This window comes from Equus quagga, chromosome 7, assembly GCF_021613505.1.
Source record: "Equus quagga isolate Etosha38 chromosome 7, UCLA_HA_Equagga_1.0, whole genome shotgun sequence".
Classification (NCBI taxonomy): domain Eukaryota; kingdom Metazoa; phylum Chordata; class Mammalia; order Perissodactyla; family Equidae; genus Equus; species Equus quagga.
In genome coordinates this window covers 128,680,075-128,699,770 of record NC_060273.1, presented here as the reverse complement: position 1 = coordinate 128,699,770, position 19,696 = coordinate 128,680,075, and the positions used below count along the sequence as shown (strand labels likewise).

Genomic DNA, 19,696 nt, shown 5'->3' with positions numbered 1-19,696 from the left:
GGCACAGTGTAGTTGGTCAGTAATTGTTTGCTGAATATGTGAATGAATATGTATGGCCACGCTTCTGTTCTTTATGTGCCTTTATGTGTTCTACTTGGATGTTTCCACCATTGTATATCCCTTCTTTCCTCCTTTCTGCTCCTCCTCCCCCAATTATTCTAATCTTTAAAAGCCTATTTTAAAATGGTTATCTATCCTGATAAAATTATTTCTGATTGTCCTGATTCTGATATTAGTATGTGTAATTTTCACCACCCTTAATAACAAGGGAATCTGTGTTAAGCATAGCCACAATTCTCATCTGCTCAGTCAGAGACTGATAAAGTCAATGAAAGCTGCAAAAAATTTTAGGTTTCTTTGTGCAGTCTCTCCATTAGGTGAAAGAATAGGACAGTGGTTTAGAGAAGCTGTAAACTGTTGTCTTAGAGGGGAATTCTCGAGTTTCAAGGTGTCTAGAAATCACCCTGGGGAGCTTACTAAAAATGTGAGCTTGTTAAAAATGCAAATCTCTTTTCCTCAACTCCTGAGTTTTTGAATCAGTATGTCCATGGTGGGGCCCAGATCTGCATTTTCAGTTAGCATCAGGGGTTTCTGATGCAGGGGGTCTAGGAACACATTAAGAAACATTGCTTTAGACCCTGAGCGTACTTAGGAACTTTATTGCTTCATAGATGGAAGAGAAAGAGCAGGAAAAAGGAAGAAGTATTCTTGAATAGGTGTTTAGAATATGGAAGACAACCAGGAAGGAGAACATACATTTTTTTATGCACGAGAAAGGCAACTCATGGACCTCCCATGCCTTGATTCAGTCATTTGTTTAATAATGAAACCCCTTTGGAATTTCTAGTGCAGAGAACTCACTCTATTATAGAAGAGTCCATCCACTATTGTATTACCATGGTTATTGTAATGTTCTTGATTCTACTGAGCCAATATATATCTTCCTATGATTTTTATCTATTGGTCCTAGTTGACTTCTCCAAAGCCACACAGAACAGGCAAATGTAGTAAGGTAATTCATATTATAATATAGAAGAATTGGAAACAACCTGTGTCCATTGATGGATGAATGGATAAAGAAAATGTGATATTTGTACAATGGAATATTATTCGACCATGAAAAAGAAAGAAATATTGCCGTTTGTGATAACGTGGATGGACCTTGAGGGCATTATGGTAAGTGATATAAATTAGACAGCGAAAGACAAATGTCTTATATGTGGAATCTAAAAAAAAAAAATCCAAAACCCCAAAAACCTAGCTCACAGATACAGAGAACAGATTGGTGGTTACGAGAGGCAGGGGTATGGGGTGAGCCAAGTGAGTGAAGGGGGTCAGAAGGTACAAGCATCCAGTTGTAAAATAAGTAAGTCGTGAGGATGTAATGTACAGCATGGTGACTATAGTTAATAATACTGTACTGCATATTTGAAAGTTGCTGAGAGATCTTAAAAGTTCTCATCACAAGAAAACAATTTTTTTTAACTAGACTCATTTTGGTGATCATTTCACAATATATACAAATATTGAGTCATTATGTGGTACACCTGAAACTAATATAACATTATATGTCAGTTATACCTCAGTAAAAGAATAAATACATAAAAGAATTATAACCCCTTAACTTTCACAGAGATATTTTAAAATATAGTCTATTTCTAACTTGTAAAATTTCATCCACCCAGGGGAGAAGGATAAACAGCCTTGCTCCACTAGCCTTTGTGTTTAATCTGCCCCCAAGGTCTCTTTACCCCATCCTCCTGGCTTGTCTCAGTCTGTTCCTCTGTCTCCATCTCTGCACCTTCTGCTTTCCTCAGTGCTTCAGGTTTTCCGCAGGGGCTGCCCAAGCAGTGGCATTCAGTTTCAGGGTTGTCAGGGGAAGAGGGACCGATCTTACTCCAGTACATCCAGTTGCACTAGAGTGCCCTCTTTTTTTCTGCAGATAGGTTGACTTTCCTTCTATATCCCGGAGTTTTGATGAGTGTAAAATCAAGATGACATACTCGGAAGGGGTCCAGTGAGGCAGAAAGATACTCCTTGCGTCTTGCATTTTCCTTCTGGTATCATTTTTCCTGTTCCTAAAGTAGAAGTTCCTCGAGTGAGGCTCTGTTGGTAGTAACTCTTTCAGTATTCATCATCATCTTTTCACCGTAGTTCTCAAAGGCTCATCTCACCAGAGTTGGAGGTCTCCGTTGACAGTTGTCTTCTCTGTCAGTTGGGCATGTTCTACTTGGGCTCCTGTTGTTGCTGTTTGGAAGTTAGCTTTCAGTCTTAGTCACATTCCTTTGTGTAGGTGTTGTCTTTTGTTTCTCTTGCTGTTTTTAAGATCTCCTGTTCTTAGGGCTTGCTCTTTCACATGTGTAGGTGTTAATCTTTTAAAAATCTGGTTTGGGCTTTGGAGTTTTGAATCTGAGAGTGAGTGTCCTCACATTGTTTTTGAATGTTGACTCCCTCATTCCCTCTGTTCTCTTCTTCTAGAACTCTTAGTTGTTAGACCCTCTCACAAGAGATTGTCATCTCTCTTAACTTCTGTTTTCCATTTTTTTGGTCTCTCTTCTGCATCTGTGCAGTTTCTTTAGATCCACTTCCATTTCCCTCATTATCTTTTCATCTTTGTATAGTTTGCAGTTTAACTTGTGTAGTAAATTTATAATTTCAATTATTGCAGTTTTCATTTCTACGAGTTCCATTTATATCATTTTAAGATGATGTTTTGTAAATTCTGATATCTCGTTGCTTAGTGATACTTTTATTATTGTCTTTTATTTCTTTATTGAAGATACCTATTTTGTATTTTGTATCTTTGAATCCCAGTATCCTGGGTGTTATTCTGTAGTTTATGTCTGTGGACGCTTGCTCATGATGGCTTATTTCGTTCTATGTTTTTAAATCATGAGCCAAAGTTTCTTGGAACTTCATCTGTGGAAGCTCTTTGAAGCCTAGTTTTAAAGTGTGTTCCTCTACTTTTTGCCAGGTGCCTGAGGTCACCACCAACCTGGGATCCCTTGAAATGAAAATTTCAGCTTGGATTATTTTGTGGTTAGTGTGAATTCTGGCCCCAAGTCTGCAAGTTGATAGGTTCATGATTTGTAATTCTCAGGGAAGATTTCTAATTTTTTTCCTTATTTATCCAAAGTCAAGGGCAAGAAAGGCAAGTATTCGTATTATTTCTTTTTGTGAAGCTGGTATTTCTCTTACTTGCTTTTTGGGGAGTCTTGGCTTTATGAAGGGATCTCTGATTTTGCCTTCCACTGGCTCCCAGGCTTTGTCTCCAGCTTACTGAATGAACCCCAGTATTTTGTGAATGGCGTGGATCAAGGCTCTTTGTTTGGATTTACAGTTTTTCCTACATTCTGGCCTCCCAGATTTCCTGTCAGCTTAGTTATGTTTAAGATATTATTTGAATGAAGTTTGATCTAGCATTTTTAGGTATCATGTACAGAGGGGTCTCTACAGATGTGTGGCTTACTGTGTTGCCAGAAATGGAATTCTTGAGTGGATTGTTTTATTAATTTTCTTTTTCCTCATATGTGCAAAAGTGAAAATTGGAGAAGAATTAGGAGTCATCATTAGAATAGGTCTTTAATAATTATGGAAGAGCTGTACTTGGCTTGAAGTGGCTAAACAGGTATGTTGTGGCTGAAGAAAATACTGGGTCCCTGAGCTGAACAGAGATCTAGCTAACATCTACAGCTTTGAAGAAATGATCAGAATAGCAGCTATCGTGTTATTGTCAGTGCACTTAGAGATTTGTGCTTCTTCAGCATTCTCATCCTTGCTATACACAAGCAGCTACCACCTCGGGTATATAAAATTACTAGCTTTAACCCAGCCTTCATCCTTATCTAGTAATTTATTGTACTTAACACTTCATTTGTTGTTTAAAACAGTAAAGAATTTATAGTAAGAGTTCAACTGAGTGAATTCTTGGGTAATTTGTGTGCGTTTCCTGAAGGGTGCTGCCAGACGAACTTTGCCAGACGTTTTATTTGTTGGTGGTTTTGTTGTTGCTCTGTATTAAACCAGGAGAGTGGGACTTTAGCTCCCTGCTTTTCTACCGGGAGAATAGGATTAGCTTCAGTGTTTCTGCTTGTCAATATGAGATATTGGGGTGGGGGAACAGGCAATTGGAACAGAGAGTTTATAGTTCTTTTGGTAACACATTATAGTGGAGATAAGAAAATATAAGAAAAAGCTTTTTTAAAATCCCACTATCCAGAAATAATCACTATTAACATTTTGGTATATTTTAATTATATTTTTAAATAAAAAATTGGGGTTATACTGTATATATAGTTTGTTTTATAATTTGTTTTTATCACTTCTTATTGGTACAAGCTTTCCTCATTTCATTAGATATCTTTCAGAACTTTTAAATAGCTGCATTATATACTTTCCTATGGATGGATCATAATTTATCTAGCCATTTTCATATTGTTGGACATTTGGGTTGTTTGTAGCTTTTTTCTTTTATAGATAATGTTGTAGTGAGAATTCTTGACATACACATATTTGTGTATATTTGGGATCATTTCCTTGTGATCTTTTTAAAGACTAGCTATTGATGGGTCATAGGCATAAATACTTCTGTGGCTTGTACGTGATGCCAGGTTGTGCTCCGGGATTGTTACATGAACTAGTCTGTACTCCCACTGTCAGGTGTGGGGATACCCATTTTACCACATCTTTTCCAAAATGTAGTAATCTTATGGTAATAATCATTAAAAAAAATAGATAAAATTTGCATTTCTTTGATAACTAATGAGGTTGGCATTTTTGATATGTTTATTTTCCTTTTATAAGCTGCCTGTTCAGTTTTTTAGACTGTGTTTTCCCCCAATAACATGTTCCTCTATTTCTTAATGATTTGTATGTAATGAGATATATTAACTGACTGTTGTGTGTATTGTTTATTATTTATATTTTGCTTTTTAATCTTGCTTATGAATACTTTATATCATCAAAGTTCTGAATTTTTATGTAGTCAGATATGTTATTGTCTTTATGGTTTCTCTCTCCTTACCCCTTCTAAATGTTTGGAATGACTTTTCTCCAACCCAAGATCAGATAGTCATCTATATTCTATATACTATACAATATTCTAGTCTTTATAGTTTTTTTTTTTTTTTTACATTGGACTTTAATCCATTTGAATTTCTTCTGGTGAGATATAGGGATCTGATTTTTTCCCCCCAAATATTTAAATAATTGTCCTAGCACCATTTATTGATAATCTTTTCTGTTCCTACTGCTTTACTTTATATATACACCATTATTACCAAAATATTATACCAAATGTACTGTAATTCCAAATTTTGTTATTTAAGGCTTTACATTTTCCTATCTAATGGTTTTGAAATATGACACTAGGTTTGCACTTCTTGATTACTAGTGAGATTGAACCATTAATTCATACTTTCATCGGCCATTCCTGTTTTCTCTTCTTTGTATTCCCTGTTCAGATCTTTTGCCCGTTTTTTTATTAGTTTGTGTTTTTACGGATTTGTAACAGTTCTTTATGTATTTTGGGTAACATTATTTTGTTATATGCATAAACCAATTTTCCCCAGTCTGTGATTTGACTTTTCACTTTATTAAGTTTCAATATAGTTAAATTTGTGAATCGTAACTTTATGGTTTGTGTGTTTTCTAATCTTAATGTAACAAATACTTACTGAGTGGTTACTATGTTCCAGGCACTGTTTTAGACACTTGGGATGCATCATAGACAAAACACACAAAGATTTCTAGAGTTTTTACATTTGAGAAGCTCTTATGTACTCTGAGTTCATAAAAATACCTGTATTTTTTTCCTGCAAGTTATTTTTACTTTTTCACTTTTAGGTCATTAATCCACCCAGAAGTGACTTTTGTATGTAATGTGAAGTATGGAATCTCATTTAATTGTTGGATCAGGATAACCAGTTATCCCGCCACCATTTATTGGCTAATACATTATTTCTCTGCTGTTTTGAGTGTCTCTTCTGTTGGATATCACGTTTCTGCATTTGTGTGGGTTTCTTTCTGTGTCCCTTCTGTTTATTGGTATATTTCTGTATCTTTGCCATCTGTACCACACTCTTAATTACTATATTCTTATAATAAGTCTTGATATCATAGGTCTGCCTACCTTATTCTTCTTCAGAATTGTTTGACCTCGTCTTAGCCCTTGGCTTTTCCATGTGAACTTTAGAGGCAGTTGTACTCCACTTCTATCTCTGGTTGTGCCTGGTTTCCTTTTCAGGGCTGCTGTTTGCTATGTCAGGATAAAATCCTGCTACATCATGGTGTCTTGTGGCTTTAATAGTCTCATTTTTGGACTTCCCTTTGCAGCTGCTTGCTTGCATGCTTTCTGTCTCTCTTTTCTTTCTGTCTTCATGTCTTCTTTTTCTTATAACCATTTAAAAGAGTACTTTAAAAAGATATTTTTTCATTTAAAAATGTAGTATATTGAGAAGGCAAATAATAAAGAAGTGTATAAAGCAAAAGGTGCAAATCCCTCTGATACCAGTTTGCTGAGACCTTTCAGATATTTTCTGAGCGTGTATAATGAGTGTTATAAAAGTAAAAATGGGTCGTATGCATACTGTTCTGTAGTTTGCTTTATTTCATTTAGCATTTAAAAAGGCATTCTCATTCCTTTTGATGGCTGCCTTGTGTATAGATAGTCCTGCATCACTGATACCTTCTGAGAAATGCATCGTTATGTGATTCTGTGGTCGTGCGAACATCATGGAGCGTACTTACACAAACCTAGGCTTGTGGGACCGCCGTCGTATATGTGGTCTATCATCGACCAAAAGGTTGTTATGTGGTGCTTGAATGTATAGTAATTTAACCAGTTCTCCTTTAATGTCCTTGTAGATATCTACCTACTTTTTGATCTTGCAGCTACTTTCAAATATTGCTGATTCTCAACGGTAAAGTGGAGATTGTGCAGTTTATTTTCCATCTCCCTGAGGCCTCCTCTCTTACTCTTTTCATGGAGTCTTAGTGGGGCTCTGTCAAGAGCTCTCCTCTCTACTTTTTAGGGCACTGGCACATAGCTTTCTTAAGAGGGCAGGGTGGATAGTTAACGTTGGTATAAATTCTTCAGTTTGGTGCTGTGTGTATTTTACTAAAAAGAAATACTTAAAGGTGTTATGTGTTTTTTTTAACATGGTATCCTGAAGGAGAGTGTTTGTGGTGTAGCATTAGAGGTAGCATTTTGCTTTTTATTGATATTATGCCTTTTGAAAGAAGTTAAAGTTAGATCTCTGTGTTATGTAATTTGTCTTTTTCTTCATCTTCCTAGCCTCCACCAGGCAATGTGAAAATGCCTAATGTACCCAGTACACAACCAGCAATAATGAAACCAACAGAGGAACATCCAGCTTATACACAGATTGCAAAGGTTAGTTCATGTTACATGTATAAATTCATATTGGAAAATACAATATCAGTAACATTTACTTTCAGAACAAAATAGTTCTTTGTATGTTGCATTCCTTATTTAATTTTTAACTTACTTTTGAGTCTAGATTATCTAGCGACATTGTCAACCTTATAATACTCATACTTCTTTTCCAGCTTGTAGCATTTTCTTTATTCCATTCTTAGTAATTGCCGAATACGTATATTATCTTGGTATACAATTTGTATAGTGAAATTTTTGTTGTATTTGGTCTTACTTTTTTAATGCACAATACCATTACAGTAACAGTGATAGAATAATAGATATTACTGGAAGAGAGTTATAATGGCTAAGCAAGGGACGGTGGTAGGATGTAGAAGGTGGCAAGAATACGGAAAAAAGGAGATAAATAAGAAGCCTGGTGTCACATAAAGGTGAGTGGAGTTATAAACCAGAATTTCTTAACCATATCCTTCTTTTTCTCATTATCTTATAAAATATATATTCTTGCATTGGGAAACTTATGTACCATTTGGCCCAATTCATAAGAACCAATTCAGTTGCCCTTTTCTCCATTCATCTCTTTTCCACTGTTCCCTTTGCCTCTGTTCTTCACTCTCATTTAGGCACAGAGGTCACCTTAATTTCATTTTCCCAATTTCCTTATGACTCTGACTACTCTTACTGAGACAATTTTTTCCTATCCTAATGTGCCCAACATTCCCACTGAGAGTTTTCATAAGCAAAAGACCAAAATGGGCCAAATATCTTCATAATATTTTCTGAAACTGTAATCTTCGGTGAATTCCTATCTTTTGGAAGAGCATTTTAATTAGATTTCTAGCATAGTAGAGGGAGAAGTAGGAGATAGCGTATCAGTGATACAAGTATTTTATCCTTCTGACGACTTGTTCACTTACTATTTTTTGTTTAGGAACATGCCTTGGCCCAAGCCGAACTCCTTAAGCGCCAGGAAGAACTAGAAAGAAAAGCAGCAGAATTAGATCGTCGAGAACGAGAAATGCAAAACCTCAGTCAACATGGTAGTGTTCAAAGAAGTTTGAAATAAAAATAACTTTTAAGCACTTTAAATTATGCCTATACTAGCTATAGGTCATTCGGTTTGTGGAGGAAATCCTGGCCTGTTTACCTGTTCTAGCAAGGAAATCAGACAGCAGATTTCCTGCTTGGTACTCTGTAACTCTCTGATCTTGGCTGATGTGCATAGTCTTTTGATAGATTAGAACAGTGTTAGCCTTATCACACCACAGAAAGCGAATACGAATATGATAATTTTGGTTTATTCTAAGGCTAGGAGCCTTTGATTCTGCGCTTGGGCCTTCTGTGTGTATTGAAGCGTTATGAGTACATGGGAGCGTGCCCTACATTTGACTCTTAATTAATTCTGGTTTATTCAGCCTAGTTTCAAATTATCTTCCCCTATCCTCACAAGTATATCATATCTGTTGAATGATGTTTAAAAAAACATGTCTCTGGTGACTTTAGGAAGCCTGGGGTGTTTGGAGGATGCCAAAGAAATAAATAAGTGCTGACTTGACTGTTTGCTGTGAAATCTATTTAGGCTGTAACTAACAGGCCACTTCAAGGGAATATCTTAGGGAAAGCTAGCAGTATAAGTCTAGGTAAGAAGTGATAAGAGAGCTTAGACAAGTCATTGTTAGTATGTCGGTGATAGTGATGGAGTAACAAGGCCAGGACAACAATAATAAATGAACTATTTCTTCCTTATTTTAGAATGTGTAAGTCGATGGCCTCATGAGGACACATTTGTCCTGGGCCGTTTTCTTGCTTGCAGCATCAGAGACAGCATATATAAAAGGAGAAACTAAAGATTTAATTGCAATCGTTGTTTCTGTTTATAACTAAATACGTTGAACTAAAATCTGTCCTATCTCCTTAGCATTGTCTAATACAATTTATTTCTATGAGAGATGTTTTAATAAAGGTATTCATGAAGAGTGGGAAATTAATAGTTAGGCTTGCAGTATGTTATACACGTAAGTACTCTTCATCTATTAACTCATTTAATCCTCAGTGCAGTTCTGCGAAGGATGGTATAGTTATTTTACAGCTGTAGAGACAAAGTCTTCAGGAGGTTAAGTAGGTTGCCTGAGGTCTCCTGCCAGTGGCTTGGTTTCACAGCCTTGTTCTTTACTCCCATTCTCTACTGTTTCTCAAATAGTATGAGACTTAGATGAGAAATGTAGGAATGACAGGAAATTTGAAAAGAATGATAAACAGTGGAGACAAGTTTGGGAGAATCAGAAATAGGTCATGCTTTTTTTTCCATTATGAAAATTTTCTTGTTCTATAAAAATTGTGTAAAATCTAATTTTTAAAAGTTGTGGGATATAATATCTAAAATGAGGAAATGGGCCTTAGGGACCATTTTTACCCTCTTTTTTTAGTGTTTTGACTTCTTGCTTTAATTTTAGTTTTTTGTTTCCCTCACCACTTCCCAATCCCTATTTTCACTCCACTTTCTTTACACAGACACATTATCTTTCCTCACAGTTTGATTTAGTTTTTCCTCTAAGTTTTTGAAGATGCTATAATTCCTTAGCTTCTTTCTCATAACTGTTTCTTGTTTTCCTCATAGTTTTATGGTTTTATTACATGTGTCTTTCAGATATTATTTTTTCCTGAGTTCAAGATTTTCAAATCTCATTCTTTTTTTTTTTTTTTTGAGGAAGATTAGCCTTGAGCTAACATCTGTGCCCATCTTCCTCTACCTTATATGTGGGACTCCTGCCACAGCATGGCTTGATAAGCGGTTCGTAGGTCCACGCCTGAGGTTCAAACCAGCGAACCCCTGGCCGCTGAAGCAGAGTGCGTGAACTTAACCGCTACTCCATGGGCTGGCCCCTCAAATCTCATTCTTGAGTATTGTTTAATCTTGTGTTTCTTTATGGAGTTAACAGTAGAAAACTTGAAAGATTCATAAGTTGGTCTTCCCTCTCTAGATAGGTTAGGAACTACACTGAAAGATTTAAGATGCTGAGGAGGAAATTGTAGAGATTTGAAAACTGCATGGCCTTCGCGTGAGAGCCAGACTCTTGGGATTTTGAAATAAATCTGTTTTTAGGGCAGAGTCACACGTATGTCCCTGTGCTCTTTTTTCTTTTCTTATTTCAAATATACATAAATGGTTCCTGCTAAACATTGTATGATATGGCATTGGAAGATTATTTTCCCATCTAATGTTTTCTAAAGTGATATTCTGGGAAAATTTTAAGAAGTCTAAAGCTTGGCTTTCAAAGTTCTCTAGGAATGTAGAGATATAGTAGTATACTTGTAAAGCACCTGTTAAGAGAATACATAATGTTATTCTTTGTTATGAAACCAAAAATAAGAAACATATTTGTCCTAATATAAATAATTTTTTTTTTAATTTGCAGGCAGAAAAAATAATTGGCCACCACTTCCTGACAATTTTCCTGTAGGACCTTGTTTCTATCAGGATTTTTCTGTAGACATTCCTGTAGAATTCCAAAAGACAGTAAAGATTATGTACTACTTGTGGATGTGTGAGTATAGAAGAAGTTATATATTTGTTCAACAGCGTTTATCTTTTATTGTCAAAATCCACCTTTTTTGTAATGCATATATTAAGGATAGTATTGTAAATTGGTCTTTTCCTATAGATCTTTTAATTTTCAGTGTGAAACATATATTTAGCTACTTCAAAATGGTACTGTTTGTGACAACCTAAGTTTTTAGCTGAGGAAAACATATTGAGAACTGGTGTTCTTTTTATTTTTTGAACTGGCATTCTTTTAGGAAAGGACTTTTCTGTCACACAGCTAGAATTTTGCAGCAATCTTTTTTCCTTGAAAAATGTTATCTAGGCAATATTTGCTTGGAAAAAATTATGCATACTGTTTTTATGCAAATGAAGGCCACCAAAAAATTCTACTAAAGTATTATGACTGTTTTTTAAAGGGCGCATAAAATATTGTAATATTATAAACTAATTTTTCTTATAGCTTTGAGCACAATTTACTTTTCATTTTCAAATGGTAATGATACTTTTGTTATTGAAAGTACTAATTAATACAGGTTTTATTGAATAGAACATTAGGACATACATTTTAGGCTATGATGCTCACATTGCTTTGAGTATAATTACAGCTCATGGAATACTAAAATAAACTGTCATGCTGTTAACAGTTTGCTGTATGTACACAGAATTCCCACTTACTGTGTTTCATTTTTATTCCAAACAGTAGTCTCAGCCCCTTTAATATCATTATATCAGTAGGAGAGGTAGCTGTCACAACTTCTCACCTACACAACTTCTGGGTTAATGGATAATTTATAGGGTGTGTTCTTGATGGAGGAAATTTGTGTGTTTTTGCTGTATGATTAGGGAGGCTTTTGCCCTCTAAAATATATGGGATAATTTTCCTCAGAATCTTTTAGGAGCATTCTTCACATGTGTGAACTTGCTTTGGAATTTGAGAAGCAATTCCATATGGATAGTACATTTTTAACTCTTATTTTTTGTTTCTTTTTGAAATTTTGTTGTCAATCTAATATCTTTGCTGAATCCCCAGTGTCAGTAGTATTATAGATTTTTAATATTAAAGGTTTAGATTCCATATATATACATGCTAACCAACTCATATATTTTATTTAATCAATATATCATATATCTTATAAATATATCATATATATCATATAATATATGCATATATAGTAATTATTTTTTAATGGGCAGAAATTGGCCTAGCATTTTAGTTATAAGTTCTTTGACTTAGTGAAAAACATATTTTTGATGGGGGGATGGGAGTTGGAAGAAAATTCTATAAAGAATTTAGTAAATAGTGATTGAATAGAGAAGATGATTAATTTTAACTGAGTGATTAACTGCTTTACCAATGCTGATTCTTTTAGAATAGGTCTGTTTTGTCTTAGAAATATATAACTCTGAGGTTCTTAGAAATAATGTAATTGGCTATAGTTTTTCCTAACCTTGTTCAGTTGGCAGATATGTTAACTGTATTCAAAGAGGGCTCAAGATTCCAGTTAAGGCTCTGATTTGAAGAAGCATTACCTAGAACAAAGTAAGATCTAGTACCAGCTCAGTGATGTCTCTAAATTTCATAGAATATAGGCTGTTTTGAAAAGTTATTTTCAAGAAATGTCAACCTGTTACTGATTTTGGAGTTGACTAATGCTTTCACGTTGTAATAATAATTTTAATGAGAGAAAACATTTATTGAGGATTTACTTTGTGGCAGGCACAGTGCTAATCACTTTTTATACATTATGTTGTTAAATCCTAACCACACTATGAAGCAGGAACTATATTATCTAGTTTTATAGATAGGGAAACTAAAGCTTATAGAATTTCAGTAATTTGTCCAAGATTACATAGCAAGTAAAATTGGTGTTGGAGAGCTTGACTCCAGAGCCCAGAGTCTAGATTTCCATATTATGCCACCTACAGACTACCCAAGTGAAGAAGTAATTTACAGTTTAAACCCAAATATGGTGAAGGTATGTTTTCAAAGGTACCTTACTTGAAGCAATTAATTTACACTATAAAGGAATTGAAGCAATTAGGAATATCTCTGTGAAATGAATGTCAACCTCTTTGAGTGTACTCTTGAATTAAAAAAAAAAAAGAAAAGAAAAACAAGCCAGCTGCATAAAAGACCACTTAGTGAAGAAGGTAATATACTGTTCTAAAGCTGTTTATGTTAGGTTCTGTATTGTAATGCAGAGCTTAACAAAAGAATATTGTAGTGATAGTTGCAAATTTAGGTCCACTAGTACCAGATTTGGGTGCTTAGTAAACCAAATTGAAATTTTATATGAAAGAGAGTCATTCAACTTGCAAATCATGTAAACAAAATGGCCTAAAAATTTCTTTAGTGTTTTACCTACACTTAGAATCCACCAAGTGGATTGGAATTGGATTGAAATTAGCAGCATAGAATCATGTATTTCACAGTACCTTGCCTTTTATATGTTTTTTAATCTCTGAGTGAACTGATTATTTAGTAAGTAGGCCTAGACATTTCATTCTTCATTGAGGTACAAATAAATGAGTTAGTGATGGTAGTTGTTGGTTACTGTGAAAACATTTAGAAAAGAGTTCTAATAGATTACACAAAATTAAATTGATATTTTTATCTATACTTAGAAGAATTTTTGTGAACTTTAAAACACACATACCCATATATACTGTCTGTCTTCCTTAAGTGGATTAGGAGATAAACCTTTAAAAATTATTTCTCTGAAGGTTGAAATCTGAGTTAGATTGTTCTGAACATTTAAAACTGTTTTAGGCAGTTGGATGCTGTTTAATGTTAGAGTAATAATTTTCTATCTCACACTCTTTTGAATTCTGTTTTTAAGTCCTTAACAGAATTACTTTTATTTTGAGGCAAAGGATTTTGAGTAATTTTATTAGTTAGCTAGCTCTCATGATAGGTAGAAATCCTGATGGGAATAAAGTAATTAGTAAGAGTCTTTCTCGTGTAATAGAATCAAATGGAATGTTAAAGCTGGAAGAGCTCCTGCATTTCCACAGCTGAAGGATGGAAATGCACAGAGGTCGATTAGCTCATTATTGAGTCACTGTGGCCCAGCGCCTCACTCCTCCTGGGACTCCCACTCCTGCTCTGCGCATTCATCCAGTTGTTAGATGAGAACAAATTGTGATGCAGCCTAGAATGTGTGTTTTAATCCTGTTTCATTAATTACTGATTTTATTTGATTAATAATTTAAAAAGATTTTAAAGTTTGTTTTTAATGTATGTTGAGATTTTTAAATTGAGATTCACTAGGTTTTCTATTTGTTTTTAATTCAAGTAGTTTGTTGGTATATTTTTATTGTATTGATAATTTACATTAAACATTATTTTAACTCTTGAAAGGTTTCCTATAATGAAGTCAGCCTGTGAATAAATTTTTTAAAAGTCCTCTTTAGAAGTTGCTAATTATAATGGGTAAATGTGGTTCTTTAGGATCATAGTGTAGTTAGATATTACTCAGATTTTTTGTTTCAGTCTGTCTGGGAAAGTAATTATTAACAGCATATGAAGAGTTTGCCAAGATCTATTTGAGTTAACTAAAAGAAAGGTATGCCACAGCAGCTGAAATGCATCATGGTGTACTTTTTCTCATCTCTTCTTTTTTTTTTTTAAGTAAGTTTAATTCTCTACCAAAACACAGTTTTTGTCCCAGGACTTTAATAAATGGACAACTCTGTGAAGATGAATTAATAACCCTTATAGATTGACTGAACAGTCACTAGAAATTACTACCATATTAATATTTTTAGTCCAGTGATTCTAATTAATTTTATTGCTTAAAAATGTTGTAATGAACTTGCACAGGGCGCTTCTCCAGCTTTCTCTTCTTTTTGTAGTCCTCTCTGGGAAGAGTCTGCAGCCCCTTTCTGTAAAAATACAGTTCTGAGTGTAGGATCTTTTCCTCCCAAGTCCTGGTCCTTTTTCTGGCAGGCACTGCATTTCTTCTTTGGCCTTGGATCAAGAGACACATCACGTGTCTCCTGAGGGAAGAGGATCTGAAGGTGGTGCTCCTCTTAGCTGTGTAATTGCCCTGTAGGAGAGGGCCGAAAGAATTTTTGCCAGACAGGTCATAGGACTCCTTTGCTTTTGTATATTCTGCTTTCACGTCAAGTGTGTAAGAAACAGCAATGTTTTGAAAAATATTAAATGGAAACGGGGTAGAACGCATTTGCTTTTAGGAAGTATTTTTTCATTTAAAATTTTTGTTGAATGAACTCGTAAATTGAATGTAAACATTTCTTTTCTATTTTGTTTTTTGATTCCACAGTCCACGCTGTAACACTGTTTCTAAATATCTTCGGATGCTTGGCTTGGTTTTGTGTTGATTCTACAAGAGGGGTTGATTTTGGATTGAGCATCCTGTGGTTCTTGCTTTTTACTCCTTGTTCATTTGTCTGTTGGTACAGACCACTTTACGGAGCTTTCAGGTAAAATGTGTGTACTTTAAAATATGCTCTTTAAAACCTGTGAAGTAAATAATTTGTAGTACACCTTAAAGGGAAAATTGACACATTTTCATTTCTAAAATTTTTTATTGTTGTATAACATAACTTCAGAAAAGTCCATACATAACATGCCCGTGTATTCATTAGTTTTAGTAAGTCATAAATTCCACTTCTTTTCTCCTGCATGAGAAAAAGGTCAAACATGAAAATGAATGAAGGAGAAATGAGAACAGTCTTACATCTTAATATTTGTAAAGATTCTATTCCATGTGATACAGTTGACTTTAAGGAAAATTTTGCTCTTCATTCCCTGCTTCAAAAAAATTCACAAGCCTAATTGTTAAATGAACCTAGATGAGGTAAATATACATGTGATGTTTAAAGGGAGACACTTTCATCTAGCAACTTGGTAATTGTCTTCTGTACATTCATTTTTGGTTTTTCAAAAGGCAGCAACATTTTAAAACTAGACTGTAAGATTAAGTATAATACTTTGCATGATATGTTTTAATCAATGGTTAGGGTTAACATTCATAAATTCATTTCTGTGGGATATTAATAGGTGTTGCAGAAAAAAAGGGCTCATTAGCTTAAGTTTGGGACTAGCTGATAATAAACTTAAGCAAGTCTCTTCATTTCAGGATCTCTTAGACTCTCTAAGAGCCTAGTGTGCTTTGTGATTTGACTGTAAAACCATTATTTTTTTGTGGAGTACCTTGTTGGATTATTGCTTTGAGAAATAAACATGAGGAAATGCTGATTTAGGTGATAGTCTGTCCTCTGTGAGTCCGTGTGTTCAGTCATTTGTCAACTTACTTTTATTTGAGTAAACTCGTTTATGAATAATGAACGTTTTTCAACTCTTGTGAATGAGGGACAGCATTACTAGGAAACAGGCATGTATTGTGCAGATAATATAGTAGGGAAATTACAGGGCCACATTCAGTTGTTTAATTTTTTTTTCCATTTCAACGTAAAATTTCTTTAACCAGAATGTGTATCAGCCCCACCCCCTGCACTCCCCATGTGGAATTAGGAACCCAGATATGTAAACAGCTGGGGGAAAAAAGAGAACAAAAAGGGAGAAGATTAGGGAATTTGGAAAGAAGAGGTGTCATTCAACAGAAAACTAAATTTGTTAGAAATGGAAAGGAGGGAAGAAAATAGGAGGAGGGAAAAGGAGGAAAGAACCTTTCGATGTACTGAAATATGGGAGGTTGGTTGTCAGGGAATTGGGTGAGGCACTCCTATAGACGTGAGCTGGAGAGGGATAAAAAGGACCTATTTATTCCTTGTGTGATCTAGGGAGAGAGTTACCACTGCTCTGTTCTGTGTTATCCAAGTCTGGCTCACAAGGTTTTTTGGTTTCTATTTTTTTGCTGTCTGGCCTCTGCCTGTCTGCTTCCATTACGTTACCAGTATATCTGTAATGATATTGGTAGGTGGGAACGGGGTTTGTCTTTGAGACTTTAAAAGTGACCAGAGGGGCCAGCCCAGTGGCATAGTGGTTAAGTTTGAGCACTCCACTTTGGTGGCTAGGATTTGCGAGTTCGGATCCTGGACGCAAACCTACTCACCGTTCGTCAAACCATGCTGTGGTGGCATCCCACGTACAAAATAGAGGAAGATCGGCACAGATGCTAGCTCAGGGACAATCTTCCTCAACAAAAAAAGATAAATAAAAAATAAATAAAAGTGACCTGAGACTAGAGACTTTGTATTTTAAACCTTCTGTGACTAATGTAGCCAAACAAACTACTGAAAGCCAGCTTTCTGCCTTTTATTACTTGAAATCACTCAGCTCCTTTTATTTTCCTTCTTTGCCAGTTGAAATTAAAATACTTTGTGGAATATTTTTCCTTCTGGAATTATTAATCCCTACACTAACTTCTTAGTTGCATCTCAGCCCTTTAGAGTATATCACAAATATGTTAATTATCTGGGTCTCACTGTTTGGAGCGGAACTGAGAGGAATGATTTTTTATAGGTAAAATTGAAATTACAGCATTTTAAATCTTTAATGTACTTTCTTATTGTGTCACTTTGGCATTTCCTGCATCCATATTGACAAGTGTTGCTGCGTATGTTAAGTCTCTTCTGAAGGATCTGCTAAAGTTTGTTCAACATTTATTGATGACAGATTTCTCCCTTAAATATGAAAATCTCAAACCAGATTTTAGATATGATTATATTAAAGATAGAGTTTTAAATAGACTTCATTTATTCACATAAGTGCTGTATTTGAGATCGGTTTTGACAGGGATTACTGCCTTTGAGAAAGGCGGGGTCAGAGGATATGTAAGTGTTTTGTATTGTTTTAAGACTGATGGATGATTAAGAAGTGAAACAGAAGCATCTGAACATATAATGTAAGTCAGTAGAAAATGGGTAACCAAAGCCTTTTAGGCCAGGTTCACGTATTTGTTAACAAGAGTTAATTAATGATTTTAAAATGTAACAAAGGTAGACTTTGTTTAGGAATAATCATTTTTAAATTAGTTATTATGCATGAGAAGTTGGTTTTCCAGTGTCATCCGAGTTTCTGTTTTAGTATTTCATTTGCAAGTTCACTATTGAGTTCACTTGATTCTTTTAGGGAGATGTTAATATTAAGATAAGTAACTTATGATTGCAAAGCAGCTGGGAAATACAAAGTACCCCAAGGTTAAATTAAGCACTCATTGAACACTGACAGTGTACTGGGCTGGAGATACAAAGAAGACATATTACTTGCCCTCTAGAAATGTATAATATAAATGATTTAAAAGTAGGCATTTCTGAAACTTTGGCTAGTATAATTCTTATGTAAAAATTGGGTGATATTCAAACACCTAAAAAAGTTTGAATTCCACAGGAATTTAATATTGATATCGTACCTTGTAATTTACCTCTAAATAGAAGATCAGTTGTTTTTAAATTAATCTTCTTGGATTACCTTTTTGAGGATTTAAATTTTTAATAAATATTTTTCTCTGAAATCAGGAAAAAAAACTCCTGCATTTACTGGCACCATTGGAATATCAGAATGTTCATGAAAAAGATAGTTTTCCAACTATATGAAATAATTTTCTATATGAATGTAACTTCTCTTAGCTTTTAACCAAGAAGATCCTTTTACTGACGTACGTAAAGGACTTTGTCCTTCATAAAGTAATCTCATTGCCCGAATCTAAAGCAGAATTGGAGAAGTTTCAAGTGTATATGTGCTTTTAAAAAGTTAAGTTTATTAGGTATCAGAATTAAACTTGGAATTGTCATTTACATATTTTAAAAAGATTGTAACTTTGTTTTAATTTTATGCTTCCACAAATCACTAAGCATTATGTAAATACTTTGAAATATTAGCTGCTTACTAATGAGGCAGTGTTTTGTTGAAAAAGCATAACTATTGGAAGCAGTTTGAGAAAGGGATAGAATCCTGGCTTCCCCACTTAAAAGCTGTATGTTCCTAGGAAAATGCAGTGCACCCTCTCAGAGCTTCAGTTTGTTGAGTGTAAACTGGGGATAACATTTACAGAGTTGATAAGAGGATTGAAGATAATGTATGCAAAGTATTTGGCTTTATAGCTGGTCAAAAAATGGTAGTTGGAATTAGTGTTTTACTTTTTTGTTTTTGTCGTTTACTTTTGATGACCCGTAAAACAATTTGTTATAAATTATCTTTTGCTGCTTTTATATTCCATTCTCCTCTGGTGCACCAGTATCAGCTAGAGGAAATTAAAATTTACACTAAGGTATTTATAGGTCCTTTGTATTGCCAGATAAAAATAAGCTTTAAAAAATCTAGCCTGATAATCTAGTCTTTTAGTTGGAGTTTTTTATCTATGTTTAATGTAATTACTGATATATTGTCATCTGTCGGTTAATGACAGGGATACATTCTGAGGAATGAGTCTTTGTGCAAACATGTATTTACACAAACCTAGATGGTATAACCTACTACACACCTAGGCCATATGGTACTGATCTTGTGGGCCCACTGTCATAGATGTGGTCTGTTATGGAAACTTCATTTTGTGGTGCATGACTGTATATAGATTTATGTGTGCTGTCTTTTCTATTTGTATCTACTACTTAACTATATAAAACATATCTGTTGTATACCTTTTTCTCTTTGCCTTCTTTTAGGTTAATACAGTGTTACTCTGTTTTGTTTGGTGAGGAAGATTGGCCTTGAGCTAACATCTGTTGCCAGTCTTCCTCTTTTTGCCTGAGGAAGATTGTCTCTGAGCTAACATCTGTGCCAGTATTCCTCTATTTTGTATGTGGGATGCTGTCACAGCATAACTTGA

The 19,696-nt window shown here is 34.7% G+C and overlaps 1 protein-coding gene across 1 annotated transcript in view; it reads left to right on the top strand.

Moving 5' to 3' along the window:
• The window catches only part of SCAMP1 (secretory carrier membrane protein 1), an 84,652-nt gene that overhangs the window by 35,449 nt on the left and 29,507 nt on the right, over nucleotides 1-19,696 (top strand). The window contains exons 3-6 of the mRNA XM_046667308.1: nucleotides 7,295-7,393; nucleotides 8,328-8,436; nucleotides 10,813-10,941; nucleotides 15,227-15,386. Of these exons, the coding sequence (XP_046523264.1) occupies nucleotides 7,295-7,393; nucleotides 8,328-8,436; nucleotides 10,813-10,941; nucleotides 15,227-15,386 (497 nt within the window). The remainder of the gene's footprint in view (nucleotides 1-7,294; nucleotides 7,394-8,327; nucleotides 8,437-10,812; nucleotides 10,942-15,226; nucleotides 15,387-19,696) is intronic.